Source organism: Penicillium macrosclerotiorum (assembly GCF_028827735.1).
Source record: "Penicillium macrosclerotiorum strain IBT 26536 chromosome Unknown utg000002l_segment0_segment0, whole genome shotgun sequence".
Lineage (NCBI taxonomy): Eukaryota > Fungi > Ascomycota > Eurotiomycetes > Eurotiales > Aspergillaceae > Penicillium > Penicillium macrosclerotiorum.
In genome coordinates this window covers 536,213-553,768 of record NW_026643082.1, presented here as the reverse complement: position 1 = coordinate 553,768, position 17,556 = coordinate 536,213, and the positions used below count along the sequence as shown (strand labels likewise).

The following is a 17,556-nucleotide window of genomic DNA, read 5'->3' as shown; positions in this document are numbered from 1 at the left end:
TTGAAGCCCTCTTGGGCCCCTGATAAGGGATTTATAGATGTGATATTTCTAAGAAATTTACGAGTTCATGCTTTATATTCTGTGTCTGATGAAATGACATCGTAACGGTATGTTGATCCCCTTGATATGAGTGAGAATTGCAGCTCCTGGAAGAGCCAGCTACTGGAAGAGCTCCACGCAGTCGAAGATCTAGTGCAAAAACATTAGCATCGCGACTTCACCATGACTCCTTCCACGATCGACTCACGAAATTAGGGCTGAGGAACTCATCGCCGGAGCTGCCGGACGCCACCGAAATAGTGATCTACAATTTCATCATCAATTAGCATATCAAAGAGAAAATGGCTCCAAAAAGGTCTCCTACCGTATTCTTGCCCGCGACAATCGTCCCCGCGGGAATCGAAACATCGTACACCTCTCCCAAACCTCGGTACGCGCCTCTCGTCACGCCGCGCGAGTCAAGATTTGTTGGCGCCGACGGCGTCGACCCAGTGTACGAATTAATCGTTGCCACGGGCCGGCCGCCCGCGAAGGACAGTGTCGTCCCAATGCGCAGCGTTGCAGCGCCGGTCTGCGAGGATGTCGCGGTGAACGAAATGGTAATTGGTGAGTTCACGGACTTGAAGATCGCCATTGGGAAATCGCTCTCTGAGGAGCTGCCTACAGTGTAAGTGCCAGGGCTCCAGGAGGACATGCGATCGTCGGAGGGGTGCATGCGAAGCTGGAGGTCTGCATTGCGGAAGTTGGTTGGCCTGTGTTAAGAGACAGGAGTTAGCATGTGTTCAGTGGAATGTGTTGGGTATGAGAGAGCAAGATGGCCCTTACTGTCCGTCCCATTCGCCGATCTTGAAGATCGTGGTGCCGGTTTTCACAGAGCCGGAGATACTCTTGCTGGTGGTTGAGCCGGCCGTGACGGTAACGGACGACGTGGCGACGGCATATTCGCCCTGGTAGTATACCATCGTATAGGTGCCTGGTTTCATGGCTGGAGATGTGAAGCTGCCGCTTGAGGACGTGTAGGTCCAGTACTGGGCATTGGTGTTATACCTTGCTTTGAGTTAATAAGGATGCATATGCGTGAGAGAATCCCCTTGTAAGTGAGGTAAAGGTATTAAACCAACCAGTGAATAACCCAGTCAAAGGACGAGTCGGCTCCAGATGCCGTGCCAGAAACATATCCTCGACCGGACGTGGCAACGTATCCCTCGATGTCCAGGTCGGCGAAGAACGAAGTGTCGATGTTTGTGCTCGGCGTACCGCTGCGGCTGAAGTACATCAAGTACGGACCGTGCAGCCCCTGACGGTAGGTTTCGGTCTGCACGTGGCCGGAGTTCTAGTTCGCGTTAGCTGTACTGCGGCGAGGATTGGCGATCAGACTGCCTTACCATGTACCAATAGAGTCCGGTGTAGGACCCAACGTTGTTCGTATTGATATCACTTAGTATTGTCAATAATGAAAACAGGGTGGCCTATTCACCGATTGACTTACCGGTGGAATGGGCCTCCAGCTGAGGTCTCGTATTGATTGAGAATCATACAGACGCGATGAGCAGAACCGGAAACACCTGGGACTGGTGAGCATTCTTTGCTGTGCAGATCTTGCGAAGATTTCTCGAGGTTCTCTGTACTCACAGTGTCGTTGGTCATCGATGAAGCGCTCACTAGAGTAGAACTTGCTCCGAGTTTCTCCATCCACCAAGTATACATCCGAGCCTTCAATGGCAGTTCCACCATCAATGTTTGAAACCGTGCCGAATGGCTCCTCGTTTGGCAAGAGGTCTGCATTCAGTCGAGCGATATATCGAAGTTCTCCGACGGAAGGTTCTTTCTATTGCTTAATATCGGGTCGTCGCTGAAGGATCAAAACGAAAGACTCACCAGCAGTAGTATATGTGGCCATGTAGATAATCGAATCGCCACTATGTGCAACATAGTAGTGGATCAATGTGTCGGTCGTGCACGTCACCTTGATATAATCACCTTCTTGCCATCAATTTCTGGGATAACAATACCGAATAAGATTTATCTCTACACTTACCACTCTGAGTCGCAGTCACAGTAGCAGTCCCCAAGCCGGATCCGATGTGCGAGCCAGTCGACTGATACTGCAGCTCTGAGCCATAATAGTTGATCGACGTGATATCACAGCTAGTACGGTCCACGGTGAACTTCAGCGGGTTCGAAGATCCAGCGTCGATCACGTATGCGGACGAGCTCGTCGTGATTCCGAATGCTGCATTGGCCACCTTGCCCCAGATGGCAACCGAGGTAAGGACCAAAGCCGAGAACAACATGTCGACAGACAGATTTCTTGAAATAAGAGACCAGTCTAATCAGCTAGTTCCTGGACTTCAGGTCCAGTTCCGCGGTTGATATATGGCAAAAACTGCCTGACTGCTCATCCGTCTCACCGTCCAGTCTGAAACCATGCGCCCTGAACGGTGGATATTTCGCATGGCCCACGCGCCGCCCCTGCATGGTCTACGGATATCATCCTCTATTGGATTTTAGTTCCACCAATGTGGGACGAAGGGTTCAAGCAAATAGCTCCGGGGAAAATCCCCTTTCGGCACGGCGATCAGCTTGATTTGATACTAGGGATCCTCTTCGTGCTAAAGATACCCGGGGAGGGCTCTTTTTATGGCGCAAAATCCCGCTCCGGAATGCCAAGTTACTTCAGGGCAGCTAGTTTGCCAAGACCATCCTGCAATTCCATGTGGGGTGAGGTTTGTTTCACGGGGTATCGCGAATGATATCATCCGGCGAAGGCACTTCATTCAGATTCCCGTTATTCTTGGCAAGGGGGGGAAGCGACGGAGTCGGAAATTTTCTCGAGTCTATTTGATTTGGTCACATAGTTCATGGAACCTCTCACCTCTCGGATTATTTTGTAGCGAAAGACCGATAGTTTGCTTCTTGTGGCCCGGTAATTATCTTTTTGCCAAGCCGCTTTTGCGGGGTACATGGCGTTCCTGCAAGCACAACTGGTGGATGATTGTGTTCGGACCCTATCATCCATTACAAGCTTACTGTACATAGTTTTGACTGGAGTGGAACTGACATGATCTTCAATGAATTGGCATAGAGCTCAAATGGTTTAGGAACATGGATCAAGTTATTGAAGAGAGGTTCAGGTAAAATGAAAGCCGAGTGCCTGACCGATTGTCCAATTATACTGTCATGTTCATTTCTCGCCGCTGATATATCTCATATTAATCTAGAACTCATGCCGTAGCAGAGCCTTCGAATTATTTATCGCTGGTATACGATCTGGCATGATCTACGACATATGTTGGTACTGTCATTATGGACTGTAATGGGAGCAGCAGGAGTAGCAGCAGACGTGGCGAGAGGATTGGGAATGGTAGAATGAAGGCACGAGAAGGAACGGAATCTTCGAAAATAATATTAGCACGAGGAGTATTACGAAGAGTGTAGCAAAAAAAATGGAACGAGGAATGGAAGAGTGAGTCGGTGATTCTATACCAAGCGCTCCGTATCTACCGAGATTTCGTATGAAACACAATTTGCCGCATCACGTATTCATTCTTGCATTCTGCCATAGGATTTCAAGGCCTACTTTCCAATCGCTCTGGCAAGGTCTACCAGACCATCCATTTCATTTAGCGTTCCGCGCCCATAATCATTCCGATCGCCCCGTCCCTGGGCACGCTTCTTTTCATCCTCCCGCCTAATACTTGTTACATAAGTACGGAACCGATTACACATGTCCAGCACCTTCTGGAAATGTGCTTTGGTGACAATAGTCACCAGGGACTCATCATAATCTGGATCTTCCTGGCTTTCGAACTCTGCCAATGTAATCGCTGTCTGCAGCGCATTTCGAATATCTCGGCCGTTGAGTTGCGTCTCGCCGGTGGTCTCGAGGACCCACGCCTTCGCGTCTGGTGCGATCTGGATCTTGCCCGCGCGGTCACGGACAAGCTTCCGGAAAAACCCATTCCACACTTTGCGGCGTCCATCTTCGTCGAGAGCAGGGTACCCTATTGCTATGTGGACGCGGGAAATAAAAGCGTCGTCAATTTGACCGACACGGTTGGTGGTTAGAAACAGAAGACCTTTAAAGTACTCCATTCGGCGAAGGAATGCTGAGGACAAAATTTTAGTTTGCTGTGTACAAAGAGTTGCACCGATCTTACCGGATACTAATCCATTCCGAGCGAGATCTCGGTTCTGTCGTCGTTCCAGGAATATATCTGCCTCGTCAACGAGGAGTACTGCATTCCACGCTTCTGCAAGACTAAACCACTTCAATAGCTCGCCTTCGACTAGAGTTTCTACTGTGCCAATATCAGCGACTGTGAGTGCGAGGAGCGGCCGGTGCAGCCACTCAGATATAGCCTCTGTCATTTTGTTAGTATTTTTTCGCATTCATGGCGGATCATGGCAGACACACCGACTGTGTAAGTCTTGCCGACTCCTGGGGGTCCTGTGAGAGATTTAAATGAGCACAAACTCATGGAAAGTTGGGGAGGGGGGTGAGATACCATGCAGTAGAATGATCTGCCCTGAGCCCTTGCCTTCAATGAAGTCCGCTGACCAGTGCTTGATTTTGCTATTTTGGCGATGGGAGAGAGCCTGGATGGTTTTCAACTCGGCCTCGCTAATGACCAGGTTGCGAATACTCTCATCGGATGGCACAGATTCTTGAACATGATCGAGAGATATCACGACTAAAGAAAGAATTAGGCGCCGAAGTTCCAAATGGTCCCGGAAGGCGTACTCCATTGTTTATATCTCAGGGCGTATGCCAAGGCCTCTGGGCATAGCAGTAGAAGTTGGTGCTCGGTTAGTTCATCAACAGCAACAGCATTGTCCTTCCAGTCCTCTATGGGCGTTTCAGGGTGAGGGTAATCACCGAGAGGTGGGTAATCCCCCTGTCTGAGCCACCGACGCGAGCACCTGTGCTGTTATTCTCAGCGGGGCGGGCTGTGTATGTCTCAAGCATGCTGAAGAGCCGGCGTTGAGTTTCTTGGTTGGTGCTGCCGGAAGCATCGTTATTGATCAATATCTGATCGTAGGCCTTGAAGCGATCGGAATTGTCTTGGATCCGTGGGAAGCCAGAATGATGGTTATTATGATCTTCCTGTCCTCTTCGATGGTCTATCACCAATTTTCCATTATACTGTGATAATATCAGCAACATTATGGATGAAACAGAGACACGAGCCTACATGTTCATTAGTCCCTTTGATGGGCCCGTTGTAGTCCACGAGGAGATTTCCCTGACATAGCGCCTTGAAGAAGGTTCCATTGCGGCGCAGGATCTCCCTGCGTCGCTCACCACCGTCATGCGCATCCCAAATAGAGACCGGACACACCGCAAGATTTATAACCTCTCGCAACCCAGCATAGGCGACTATATTTGCACTGGTTGAACGTCGCGCAATTCGTAAGCCATCCGTCTCCAGTCGCCAAAGCTCAATCAGCCACCAATTATCATTCTCAGGTTTCCAGACAGAGGACCAATCCTCTCCACCGCGCTTTACATCTGTCAGCACCGCTGCCTGTATAGACCCGTCGATGTGAACATAAACATCCATTCCGGGTTTCAAAAGATACCAGATCATGTCAAATGTCACGCGTGGAGTGGACTCGGCTAAATTTCTTTCACAATCAAGTATTTTATTTTCACGAATGGGCCTCAAAAAATCTAGCAGATTTTGGATATGCTTTTGGATCTGCTGGGCCTCCTGAGTATCGGCGTCGTGCGTATTTTGACACATTGAAGTCGAGACAAAAGAGCCCGCCCGGGCTTCAATGGCATCAAAATGATGAAACAGAACAGCATAGGGCTCTGCAATGCTCCGTTGTCCTTTGGAGTGGAAGGAGGGATAATACTGAACAATTTCACTGAGAGCCAATAATAGGTATGGAGAATGCACCACCAAATGTCGTCTTGACACACGCTTCAATGCCAACTTCTCCATATTGGGGTCCCGTCTGATTTCCCGTATCTCACGTTGCAAAAGGTCTGTCTCAAGAAAGACCTCAATCGTGAAGACTGGATTTTCCCACGACGGTATTTTAAGTGCGGGCTCTTTCGTGTCTTTTGTGTCAATCTGCGGCTGGCGTGGAGCCACGCCCACGCATAGCTCAATTGGTCGGTCATCGATTATAAGCAAGTCCGGTTGCCGAAGGTCCTGGCCAAAGGGGAGTCCGTTTTCTCTGGAAAACAACTTGGCATACCAAACAACGGCTGGCTTGCTAGAGGTTTCTGGCCCGCCATCCCGGTTCCTTCGGTGCTCTGCAAGATTGACCTCTCCCAGATATCGAACCATAGGTCGACGTTCGCGAAAATATCCACGGCTTTCACCGTCAGGAGCATGTTCAAGCTGAGAAGGACCGATATATTCATCTGAGGAAGTGTCAGATGCTCGGTCATTTATAAGACGGACCGAGCCATCTTCTCGGTTGAAAGCCGGAAGTGGGCTTAGTCTCCGAGTAAATCCTTCAGTATCCATTCCTGAGTGTAGTCTGGGATACACAAACAGGATATCAAATATTAGATGGAACAAGTCACTGAGATATCAGACCTCGGCTGGAACAAAAAGAGACGGTGTTGGGGTTCGCCGCGTTGGGTCTCGTCAGGTCTGTCGATGCAGCCCGAGCCTCCACTTCCCCTCCTCCTCGCTACGCCCAGCTTCATGCATGTTTGCGCCCACCGGACAAGGTCCTCATTGGCGAGCACGTCAGCGGGCGTAAGCGACTCGGTATTTGATTGCCCCAGATCATTTGTCATGCACCAAAGGTCTTTCATTCGATCAGTCCAAAAACGAGACTTAGCCAGCGGGAACTCGGCATACGGTTGCTGTTCAACGTGACAGTCTACTCAGATTTATAGAATACAGTCTTGAATCATCTCTCCCCTTCAAAGGCACGTACTTACTACTCGGCTAATCGCTCCCCCTGCGCGCCCCCCTTCCTCCCGTCCAATAGATGAAGACTGGCCGACCGACCGAGCCCAGCGGAAGGCTCATCCGAAGATTCAGTGATGGCATCTCGGACTCTTCGCCAGGGGAGCCTCTCAGTCGAGCTCTAGCAGCGAAAGTGGCAGTCGATCGTAATCAAGAACGATCAGTCTCACTACGGACTGGATGGGATCAACTGCTTTTGCAAGGTCGGCAACTGGCCCAGAATTCTATGCCGGATGAAGAGGCCGTTCTCCTCCAACAGAGCCAGCGGCTTCATGCAGCATGGTCCAAGTTTCGAGACAGCTTGCCTGAAAACCAACAGCTACCACTCGGGGACCGAGATAGACCCGATATTCAGTTTCTAGTGGCCTCTGTAAGCAAGGCACCGGCTAGCTGGCAGTCAGGGCGGGATGACACCAAGTTGGGGAAGCTCAAATCCAAATTTCACAATCTCTGCGAGACCTGCAACTCTCACAGTGCTCTGCTCTCCGTCCTCCCCAAGGATGACAAATATGTTACCTTGTTAACCGGATCTCTCTCGGCCATCGCTCAGGCAACAATTAACCATCAAAAGATTGCCGAGGGAGTAGCTGATACCCTCGACGATCTAAGCCAAGATATTGATTTTTGGAACCGGCAGATGACAGAGCATGGTAACATTCCGGCTCTTCGACAGTATATTCAGGAGTTATACGTTATTGTCTTCGAATTTTTCACTGAAATTTTTACGAAGTGGTCCATATCGGGCTGGAAGCGCTTCCTCACCAGTTTCGATCAAGATGCTTTCAACAAGCTATTCAAGTCCAAGAAAGACCGAATGCTGACCATTGAGCGTCGCATGGAGAATTTCATTAACCTCGACTTCCGCCACCGCACTACCAGGAGCCTGGAGATGATGATACAAAATCAGGAACGCCTCTACCAGATCCTACCGGATCAACTTCGCGAGCAAAGATTATTCCTCGGTGAATCACTGCAAAGGTTTCTAGAACAGCAACGATTCTCCCGTGTCGAGCCGCCTCAACCGTGTCCGATCATAAGCATTGCCGAAGATACGGCGGGCGAGGTATCGTCTGCTTCCTCTAGTAGCGGGGATGAAACACTACAGCCACGGTTGGAGGTTCACTCGATCTCTCAGGCACGCTACCGATTTAGTCGAGCGGACATCCAGGCAGCCATCAATTGCACAACACAGCGGTGGAAGGATCAGGTGGATCAGTTGATACGAATCACAAATCAAGCATCACTGTTGCAGCTTGATCGGGAGGTCCATACCCGCCTAGTTGCATGGCTCCGAGCCTCCAACTCCACCAATTTTTGGATTCAAGGTCCGCACGACATATCGCAACCCAGCCAGAACTCTATGACCGCTGTTGCTCTGGCCGCCCTAGCACGAAACAACAACCTCCCCTGCTTCATATATTTCTCTAGCTTCACAGAGCATCATCAGTCAGAAATTTCAAAGAACAAAGAACTAGGTCTCTTCCTCGCATCCATTATTACCCAACTGGTCCAGCTTATTCCCGACAACGGCTACTCCGAAGCAGATCTGTCCCCTGCACGTTTTGCCTCTCTAGAACAGGGAAACTTGAGTGTCGCGGACGCCATACACCTGATTCGTGATGTTCGAAATGTGGGTCCGAGGTTGGCGTATGGGTTCATAGATAATATTCAAGTATTGGAGGATCGATCGAATGAAAAGTATAACCGAGAACTCCTGAGCGTTATCGCCACAATCTGCAGGCTTGGTCGTGGGCCTCGCCGCTCAGATGATGAGATAGTGCTTGACAAAGATGAGGCGATGCTTGGGACGAGAATTTGTTTCACTACAGATGGTTACGTGGACGGTCTCGCTCAGGCTGCGGAGCTGCAGCTCCTTGATAAAGTCGCGTTTGACCTGGAGACGAGCGATCCTTTGTCAAGTGAGATTGGTGGTATACTTGGATGGGATAGAGAGGGAACGGATGAGTAACTGGTAGAAATGCCCCATGTAAATCCAGTAGTAACTTTTGTCATCTAACCGATCTCGACGCCTACGCTGAAATGTATGATGAGGTCCTCTTTTCCCAAGGCCATTCTAAACCGAAGGAATTACGGAATGCCTATAATCGAAAGTATAATTCACGAATAAGGGCTTATATTTCTTAAGCAGGTATAAATTCGGATTGGAAACCTCGATTCCGCTGGAACTCGAGTGTCAACTCAATCCACGTAGAGACCGTTGAGGGTTTTTCTAGTGTAATATCTCTATTTTCATTCAAAGTCATCTCAAAGTACCTTCTGGAGCCACCGTTATGTATAATGAGATGCTGTAGTAGTGCGGTCGATTCCGTTCCCCGATCGGAGGTGTTAGAGTAGTCTTGGGAACAATAACTGGACCACATAAAACCCGGTCATATACTCATGCATGATCCAAAGGGGATGGGTTGTGACCAATATCAAGGGTAAAGACATAAATTGGCTTTTTGATAGTCGACGTCTGATTATTCGGCTGCAGGAAAAGGTTCCCACGGTTTTGCTGTGACGCACACATCCACAAGCGCTGCTGGGTGTCAATCCACATGGCATCGACCCACAGCAGTCTGGCATCTCGCGTCAAAAATGTTGTCGTTCCATTGGGTGCGATGGAACGAATTTCTTGGCGGTCACCATCGCTACAGTAGATATTGCCCTCGGCATCGATGGCAGTTCCACCGGTGCTGGGAGTCAACGAGAATGGCTGCACATAGTTTGGCAAAAGGTCTGCAGTTGTGTCATTATAGAGGGCCTCATTGAGATACCTGGTTTCGATACGAGACATGTAGCCACTCGCTGGCTGATAGTAAAAATACTGGCCATCGGGAGAAACCTCGAGTTGGTCGGCATTTATGTACTCGAACAGGCCCGTCGATGCAGCACGAAGTAAGCTACCCTCAGCCGACAACGGCATCTGCGCCACCACAGATTTGTGCCCTCGGAGCAGCTGGCGTGCATGGCCTGTCTCGAGATTAAGAACGATAATGGAGCCAATAGTATACTCGGTCAAGTAAGCGTACTTGCCATTGAAGCGCACGTCGTTGAGAGAGCCTTCTGTGGTGGTTACACTGCCCAGGTAGTAGATACGCTCAACCTCGTTGGTTGTCAGATTAAAAGAAATGAGTTTGGCTGAGTTGGGAAATTTGTCGAGAGTTCCGGTGTCAACAACCCACAGATTGCCATCAGGACCCACACGCTGTGCATTCACAGACACAAATTTGTTTTCTGAGTCGGCGACGCTGTCGACGCTAGCATTCCATGAGTTCCAGGTCTTGTCGGGATACGGCACCAGGGTATAGTTCTTGCCGACAACTTCGACTACCTGTGGGCCTGTTGAACCATCAACATGAGCAAGTTTGAGGAATGTGCGGCCGTCTGGCGTAGTACTGGCTCCAGTTGTTGGAGTGTCCAGGATGACAGCCGTTTTCAGACGTGCATCATGATCTGAAGTCACGTCGGCTCGGCAAAGGAGAGCCACATAAAGCAGACACAAAAGGCGCGAACTCAACATCATGAAGGGGCTCAGATAGAGTGTAATAAAATTGTGACCTTTGCAGGAAATCCTTTGTTTTTCAATTGAAAAGTGGGCATAGTTGCGTTGCATCCAGGTTCTGTAAAAATGTATAAGCGCGCTTCCCGCGTTACCGTTACAGTGAGTTTCCGTCATTCCAGATTGGTCTCGTTTGCAGGTCTATGGAAATTTTAAGAAATAAGCTAGATTTGCGGGGCAATATTGCTAATTTATTGAAGCCTTGAATTCATGTCATTCCAACCGAGGCATATTCCCGTAGATTCTCTCCGCTTTCGGGATTGACAAGCGATCGATAAGTGATTGACACTGTGATACGGTAGGAACTACGTAGTTTGACGCAGAACAACACAATGTGCGTATTTTTCAATCAGGTCCAAGAGGAATTTACTTATACAGTAATTCTCATGCCAGAATCAGCAGAAAACAAAATACCATTTTCAGATCAAAACTCAAATTCTTCCATCTGTAACAATCTACCCAAACACCAACATATCTCCTCGAACTAGAAAACCCAACACCAGGAGTACACTAAAAATTCAAAGAGTTCGGAAAGCTCAACTCCAATAAAATCTTGTGGTCCTCCGCCAGCTTCTTCACACCATTCATCGCCTCCTGCATGACATTAATTACTTCCTCTGGAAGCTTCGCGAGATCCTCCTCCGTGAAATCCGTCGGAAATCCAAGATCCTCCGCGTTGGCAAGCTTCATGTCAAAATCGGCCAGCTTCTTCCAGATTTCGGTGGCAATGGGATACATCTTGGAGATGAAGCCGAGCAAAACATGTTCTTTCTCTTCGAAAGGAATTTCCTTCAGGGTCTCCGCGTGGGGGATGAAACCCTGCAACATGCTGACCGCGAGTGCAAGGTCGTACTTTTCCTTGTCGTTCATCTCCTTATGGAGTAGAATCCGCCAATGGTCGAGAATTTTCTCATGGGAAATGCAGTCGGTGATGATGAGCCAATACGCCTCTTTTGTTTCCAGGGGGAGTTGAGATGTGTGTGGGGTCTGTGAGCTGGCATCAGGCATGGTAAAAAGAAGAGAGAAAGGTCCTCGGGGAAGGAGATGTGATATTGATGAAATAATTTTGTGAAGGAGGGTTGATTTTAGATGGTAGACCTTGGATGTATATCGAAGGGAGATGAAGAAGGAAAAAGAACTATTTATCGTAGAGATATTGACCTTCACTTGGGCATCATGATTGACGTCCCATTTTCATTTCTTCGTTCATCTGGGTTAGACATGCGTCGGATCTGTAACAGAAAGACTATGATGTTTCAAGACGTTTGAAAGGTCTCGGAGGGAGAGAAGAACAAAGTTAGAGACAATTGAGCCTACAACAGTCCCTTTATCCTGCACATGCTTTAGAAACCATAGTGTTCAGCTCATTCACCAGAATGGCTGCATAGTGCCCGGCTCTTTTAGAGTAAGTTATGCACAAAGGAGCCTTCACCGGTTCTGGCTGTATCAAAGTGTACATGCTATCTTTTGTAGTGCCAATGCACAAGATGTTTGGTCGTAAGAGGCATGGCATCGGTACCAAGAAGAATTCCTCAATGAGATTAAGACCACCTCTGAGTCTCTGACACGGGTTGCTGGTGGGATTCGTAACAGCCCACCGCCAGGATGGTCACAAGCATAGCGAATGACAATGAGAAAATGGTATGCAGGGCATAGAGGGTGCTCATCAAGGAAGTTATTCAAGTGTCCAGTTGGGACAGCGTTACAGGTGATGATTCCCGGCGGTGCTTCCAAAGGGATGATCTGGCAAATGACCAAGACATGAGAAATGATCTCAGCTTTGCAATCTAGGAGAGCGTGCGGTATCTCGCTAGAATAGGTTCCAATATGGCTAAAACACAGGATCAAGCCAACTAAAATTTCTTGCTGAGGATAGCACTTGGTCAGTTCCGAAGCCTTCCCTGCATGATCATCTGCCAGACCTTGGGCTCAGTAGCAAGTAAATAAAGATCATTAGACGGAGTTTGAGACTTCAGTGGTGTCAGTGACTGCGATATGATTCCCGTGTTTTGATCTGCGAGTCATTGGTCAGGGTGACCAGTGGCTGGGTGTCATGGGAATGGTTTTGGACAAAGACATCGGGAGAGGAGACTGAACATAAAAAATGTTCAGCACGCCAATTTCCAGCCGAAATTCCGGAGTGAAGGATTCAACACCAGGTACCTTTGGCGTAAGAAACAGGAGTGCTAAGTTTTGAGAGTAGACCAATAGAGCCTATTTACTCCCCTGACCTGACTGTGGGGGCTGCACGCTAACCAGTGGCTGAACAAGGTTCTGGGACTAAAACATTTAGACAAGATGCGTGATTTAGGGATCCGAAGCTTATGGGGGACGCTCGGTCAGGCAGAAATCGCTGTTTGGCTTTTTGTATTTTTGAAAAAATAAAACAATATGGAACAATGCCATTTCTTTGCTCATTATTCTTGCCTCAATAACTATTACATATCTATCACAGTCCAAAAAAAACAGGGAAGAGAAAGACAAGAGGAAAATTATCACCGAGGATCAAAGGAGACTCAACGCGGGGCATGGTCACCGCCGACGGTAGGGTCAGATGGAAGAACCAGGGAGATCTTGTCTCCTGGGACGGCAGGGGGTTGGAAACGGAAAACGGAGAAGAACGAGGATGGAGGTAAAGTGGAATCAAGGAAGCTGCAAGATCAAAGGTATGAATATGTGTGAACATGCGCGTGGAGGAAACAGGCCGTGCTGTGGGTATACTACCAGGCCAAGGAATTCAAAAAGGGATAAAATGACAAAAAGACGCCCAATTTTACGCTTACTCGGGCTTCTTGCCAACCATCAGATACATAGGAGTGAACAAGTTCTTCTGAGCACCCTCAACCAGACAGTCGGCAGCCAGAGCCAAGCTGTCAGCGGTCTTCTGAGAACCCTTGGGGAACAGGCCGATGGTCTCACCGGCACCGACAAAGCGGTGGGCAAGACCACGACCCCACCAGGTCATGCGGGCAATTGTGAAGAAATCCCAGACAGAACCCATGTGCTTGAACGAACCGGCCAGCGGATAGTACCACGGGGTGGCGTCGGGGCGGGCAGCCAAATCCTCATGATGGATGATCTCGAAGCCAGCGTCGCGGAAGGCCTGCAGACCTTCAGAGATACGGACCATGTTGGAGATACCGTCACCCTGCTCGATACCAAGACGGATGCGGCGGTGTTCAGGGTCGTCGTTGTTGTATTCATCAGTCATGAGCCACTCATAAACACCGAAGGTGCCGCCGGGCTTCAGAACTCGGAAAATCTCGCTGTAGACACCAACCAGTTCGGGGGCATGGACGGTGGCCTCAATGGCGTAGACGGCGTCGAAGCTGTTGTCGGGGAACTTCATTTGCATGAAATCACCCTTCACGAAAGCCATCTTCTCCGACAGGCCCTGCTTCTCAGCGTAGTGGGTGGCGCGGTCGATCTGGTAGTCGTTGTTGTTCAGGCCAGTGACATGGGCACCAGTGAACTTGACCATCTCACGGGCAGGACCACCGACACCGCAGCCGACATCCAGAACCTTCATGCCCTCGGTGATACCGGCCTGCATGGCAAGGTAGTGCTCGTGACGGGCAATTGCCTGGTTGAACGGCTCGCCGTAAGCGAAGCGACAGAAGTGGAAGGAAGAGCCCCAGCCGTACTCGTAGAAGTCAGTGGCGAGGTTATAGTAGCTAATGTGACGTTAGTTTCGGGGCCATTCTTTCTGTACGTATAGATGTAGTACACAGAGAAGGGAGGAGGGGTGACAAAACGTACTGTCGGGTCAGGGTGGCATATTCAGAACGACGAGCCTGTGCGCAAGGTTGACATTAGTACAGGAGAAGGCAATTGAAGGCGCAGCAGGGCTTTTGGATGGCTCTCACCTCACGAGTTTCCTCGGTCTCTTCAACGTGGCCCTTGTTGTCCCAGTGTTTGAAGTATTCATCGACGGCAGCCTTCTGGGCAGCGGCGTCCTTGCCGCGCATGGCAGTGAGACCACCGCGAGCCTTGGCAGACTTGCCGTGCAGAGCCTGATTGAAGGCGGAATCCCGCGCGACATCCTCGCGTTCCAGAGCAGTAGGGGCCATGGTGAACAATTAAAGGAGGTAGTGAATTAAAAGGGGGTGGGAGCGATGGTGCCGAGGCGGAGGTTTTAAGCGGAAAGGAAAAAAAGGGACAATGGGTCCGGTAAAAAGGTAACAAAGCACAACAATTGGAATCGACCAGTTGCTGCGGAGAAGCGAAGTAGCGGAGGGCACAAGCAAAGAGCGAGAGAGGGAGTGAGGGAGTGAAGATAAATAAGAGCCAACTTTTTGACTTCTGAAAAAGTCAGGCCAATCAACTTGCCCCTGAGCGTGCATTATGCGGCTAGGCCCAGTTGAGTCTGGGGCAATTGCGCGGTTTGTCTCGTTTGCAGCCCGCAGTCACCATACCGGCACGTGATTGTGGTCATTGTCAGCATGTGATTGGCCACGTTGCCAGGCGGGAGGCGGGCTTCCGGGCGGTGGCGGCGTCGGATACTCCATCCCCCGGCGAGATCTGCCGGTGACCTGATGTTCACCGTGCATCTGGGTATAGGCTGGCGACTCAACGCGGTAGAACGCAGTAGACCTACCCTAACGGTCATAATATGGCAGCCTTATTGATCCCGTAAACTCCGTATACGCTACACTGCTGAGCCCCAAGCGCATCCTCGGATCTCCACTGGCGGCTCCCGAGTCTGATCAGATCACCCCAATCCCATTCCCATGATTGCTCAGCAGTGAACATTGGCCGGCTCGGACACGACATGCGCCGTCGCGGATCACGTGTTACACCAGCCACACTTACGCCACCGCTGATAATCATCTTCGCCCGTCCGACTCATCACGGTAGCATCTCCAACTCCACCCTCATCGACCATGCCCCCTCAGATCAAGCATGATTTGAATCGCTCCGGCTGGGAGTCCACGGATTTCCCTTCCGTATGTGAGAACTGCCTTCCCGAGAACCCCTACGTTCAGATGTTGAAAGAAGACCATGGTGCGGAATGCAAGATTGTAAGTTTTACGGTTTCCCCTTCAAATGGTATCCGGAGCTCAGAAACTGATGATGCAACTCTTGCAGTGTACCAGACCATTTACCATCTTTCGCTGGAAGGCCGATCGTACTTCGCGACAGAAACGTACGAACATTTGCCTGACCTGTGCGCGTCTCAAGAACTGCTGTCAATGCTGCATGCTGGATTTATCCTTCGGCCTGCCACTCCAAGTCCGCGATGCCGCCCTGAAGATGGTTGCCCCCGGTCCCGATAGCTCCATCAACCGAGAGTACTACGCGCAGAATCACGAGAAGGAGATCGAGGATGGGATCGGCGCGATTGAAGAATACGAAAAGACGGACGACAAGGCTCGCGAGCTTCTGCGCCGCCTGGCGAACAGCCAGCCCTATTACCGGAAACCACGACGTATCGATGGCCCTTCTGCAGACAGCGAAGAGGCCGAAGAAGCTGGACCTTCCAACCAACCGCGAACACACAGTCGATATGGAAATGGGCCAGGCCCGATCCGCACCAGTGAGAGCCGTGTTGGTAACCGATTGCCAGGTCGTGGAGGCGCACAGGGACGCGGTGGCCGTGGCGCGGGCCGTGGTGGGCGCCCGTTCCCTGGCACTGCCCAGTTGCCGCCAACCGCAGAGGATATTATGCCCCCTGCTGATCCCAACGTCACATCTCTCTTTGTTACTGGTGTCGAGGATGATCTGCCAGAACATGCCCTCCGATCGTTCTTTGCCGAGTTCGGCCAGCTTCGGTCACTCGTCTGCTCGCACAGATCTCACTGCGCGTTCATAAACTACGTAAACCGCAGTGACGCCGAATCTGCGGCTCAAAAGTGCCAAGGCAAAGCTGTCATCAAAGGTTGTCCGCTCCGCGTGCGCTGGGGCAAGCCTAAGCCGCTCGATACCCTTGATCGTGAGGAGCGCATCAAGAATGCACGTGAAGGCCGATCGGCAGTTGGTCCAGCTGCGAAGGGTGGTTCATCTGACAAGAAGGCCATTACTGCCGCCGGCGAAGCCACAGCGCAACAAGACAAGCCTCAGAACTATGCCGTGGCACCGCCACCTGGCTCGGGCCAAGTTCAATATGCGAGCATGTCTGGTGATTGAACGCTGGTTCCTATTTCTCCCAGGTGTTTCCTCTGTTCTCTTTTTTTCACCGTTCAATGTGAGATAGCACAGGATGAAGATATTTGCATGACGCTTGGATTTTACAAAGCGGGCGTTGATATGGATTGGTTCTTGTTTTCTATGCAGATCTAGGTTAAATCGAAAATACCCCGGGGACGCCAAAAGTAATCAAAAGAGTCGGGTATATTATAATACAGCACTCCACTTCCACCTGTAATTCATGCTTGCCACTGTTGTCCTCTCGCATACTTCTTTCTTGCGTATTTGTATATGCCTGGCGGTCTCTGGGCGTAGCATGGCTTGGGACGAAATGAGCGTATGCAAAGGTGCAGATGAGTGAGATCACTCGGATCAAGATGAGCAAGCCTTATGAATCTTAACATCCTTGCCTCCAACTTTGATTGAGTCGTTGTCGCCACGTTCAATGTCATCGTGGATCCGAAGTTCTGTAATTGCTCATACGTTAGCCATCGTTTCTACACAATGACACTCCAGCTTCGGAGACCCTAAACATCATAGTCTCCGACGAACACAATTCTCAGTAACAGAAATTTTAACATACCCCATTTTGCGGCCTCATTGCCATCCTCCCGAGCACCCTGAATCAGGTTGTGTCGCAAAATGTTGGCCACCTCAATAGCATGGTTGATCTGCATACCAGTGTCAACCTTCACGCGGCGGTTTTCGTCAAAATTACGGCGTGCTTCTTGGCGAGCAGCAAGCATAACGCGTGTGTCGTCTGATCCTAGAATGTCAGCACAATGACAGTGCAGAGGCATCGTTGCGAAGCCGTTGATTCTGTAACAAACCTCGGAAAGCCACTCGGGTGGCACGCAAGATCTGCCGGTAGGCACTCAGAGCAGGGAGGCTAGGAGCAGACATTGTGAAGGTCTCCAAAAAGGGTTGAAA

At 50.1% G+C, this 17,556-nt stretch overlaps 8 protein-coding genes across 8 annotated transcripts; 3 read left to right on the top strand and 5 right to left on the bottom strand.

Moving 5' to 3' along the window:
• Positions 1-159: 159 nt before the first annotated feature.
• rglA (putative rhamnogalacturonase B) lies at positions 160-2,294 on the bottom strand (the record flags this gene model as incomplete). Its single annotated transcript, XM_057073088.1, has 10 exons — positions 160-189; positions 248-304; positions 365-752; positions 826-1,047; positions 1,122-1,333; positions 1,386-1,437; positions 1,490-1,565; positions 1,633-1,824; positions 1,879-1,980; positions 2,039-2,294. The coding sequence occupies 10 exons, from the start codon at positions 2,292-2,294 to the stop codon at positions 160-162; spliced, it is 1,587 nt and encodes a 528-aa protein (XP_056936729.1).
• A 1,282-nt stretch (positions 2,295-3,576) lies between these two features.
• Positions 3,577-6,485, bottom strand: N7462_001361 (uncharacterized protein; the record flags this gene model as incomplete). Its single annotated transcript, XM_057073087.1, has 7 exons — positions 3,577-4,109; positions 4,161-4,364; positions 4,418-4,450; positions 4,509-4,694; positions 4,745-4,849; positions 4,912-5,146; positions 5,196-6,485. The coding sequence occupies 7 exons, from the start codon at positions 6,483-6,485 to the stop codon at positions 3,577-3,579; spliced, it is 2,586 nt and encodes an 861-aa protein (XP_056936728.1).
• A 475-nt stretch (positions 6,486-6,960) lies between these two features.
• On the top strand, positions 6,961-8,907 carry N7462_001360 (uncharacterized protein; the record flags this gene model as incomplete). Its single annotated transcript, XM_057073086.1, has 1 exon — positions 6,961-8,907. One exon carries the CDS (start codon positions 6,961-6,963, stop codon positions 8,905-8,907), a length of 1,947 nt encoding a protein of 648 aa, XP_056936727.1.
• Positions 8,908-9,336: 429 nt separating this feature from the next.
• On the bottom strand, positions 9,337-10,461 carry N7462_001359 (uncharacterized protein; the record flags this gene model as incomplete). The annotated part of the gene is made up of 1 exon (XM_057073085.1): positions 9,337-10,461. One exon carries the CDS (start codon positions 10,459-10,461, stop codon positions 9,337-9,339), a length of 1,125 nt encoding a protein of 374 aa, XP_056936726.1.
• A 108-nt stretch (positions 10,462-10,569) lies between these two features.
• N7462_001358 (uncharacterized protein) lies at positions 10,570-11,385 on the top strand (the record flags this gene model as incomplete). Its single annotated transcript, XM_057073084.1, has 2 exons — positions 10,570-10,602; positions 11,071-11,385. The coding sequence occupies 2 exons, from the start codon at positions 10,570-10,572 to the stop codon at positions 11,383-11,385; spliced, it is 348 nt and encodes a 115-aa protein (XP_056936725.1).
• A 1,894-nt stretch (positions 11,386-13,279) lies between these two features.
• Positions 13,280-14,570, bottom strand: erg6 (sterol 24-C-methyltransferase; the record flags this gene model as incomplete). Its single annotated transcript, XM_057073083.1, has 3 exons — positions 13,280-14,174; positions 14,260-14,294; positions 14,367-14,570. The coding sequence occupies 3 exons, from the start codon at positions 14,568-14,570 to the stop codon at positions 13,280-13,282; spliced, it is 1,134 nt and encodes a 377-aa protein (XP_056936724.1).
• Positions 14,571-15,383: 813 nt separating this feature from the next.
• Positions 15,384-16,626, top strand: slt11 (Pre-mRNA-splicing factor ECM2; the record flags this gene model as incomplete). The annotated part of the gene is made up of 2 exons (XM_057073082.1): positions 15,384-15,521; positions 15,589-16,626. 2 exons carry the CDS (start codon positions 15,384-15,386, stop codon positions 16,624-16,626), a joined length of 1,176 nt encoding a protein of 391 aa, XP_056936723.1.
• Positions 16,627-16,998: 372 nt separating this feature from the next.
• N7462_001355 (LYR motif-containing protein) lies at positions 16,999-17,529 on the bottom strand (the record flags this gene model as incomplete). Its single annotated transcript, XM_057073081.1, has 3 exons — positions 16,999-17,093; positions 17,210-17,392; positions 17,457-17,529. The coding sequence occupies 3 exons, from the start codon at positions 17,527-17,529 to the stop codon at positions 16,999-17,001; spliced, it is 351 nt and encodes a 116-aa protein (XP_056936722.1).
• Between the last annotated feature and the right edge of the window lie 27 nt (positions 17,530-17,556).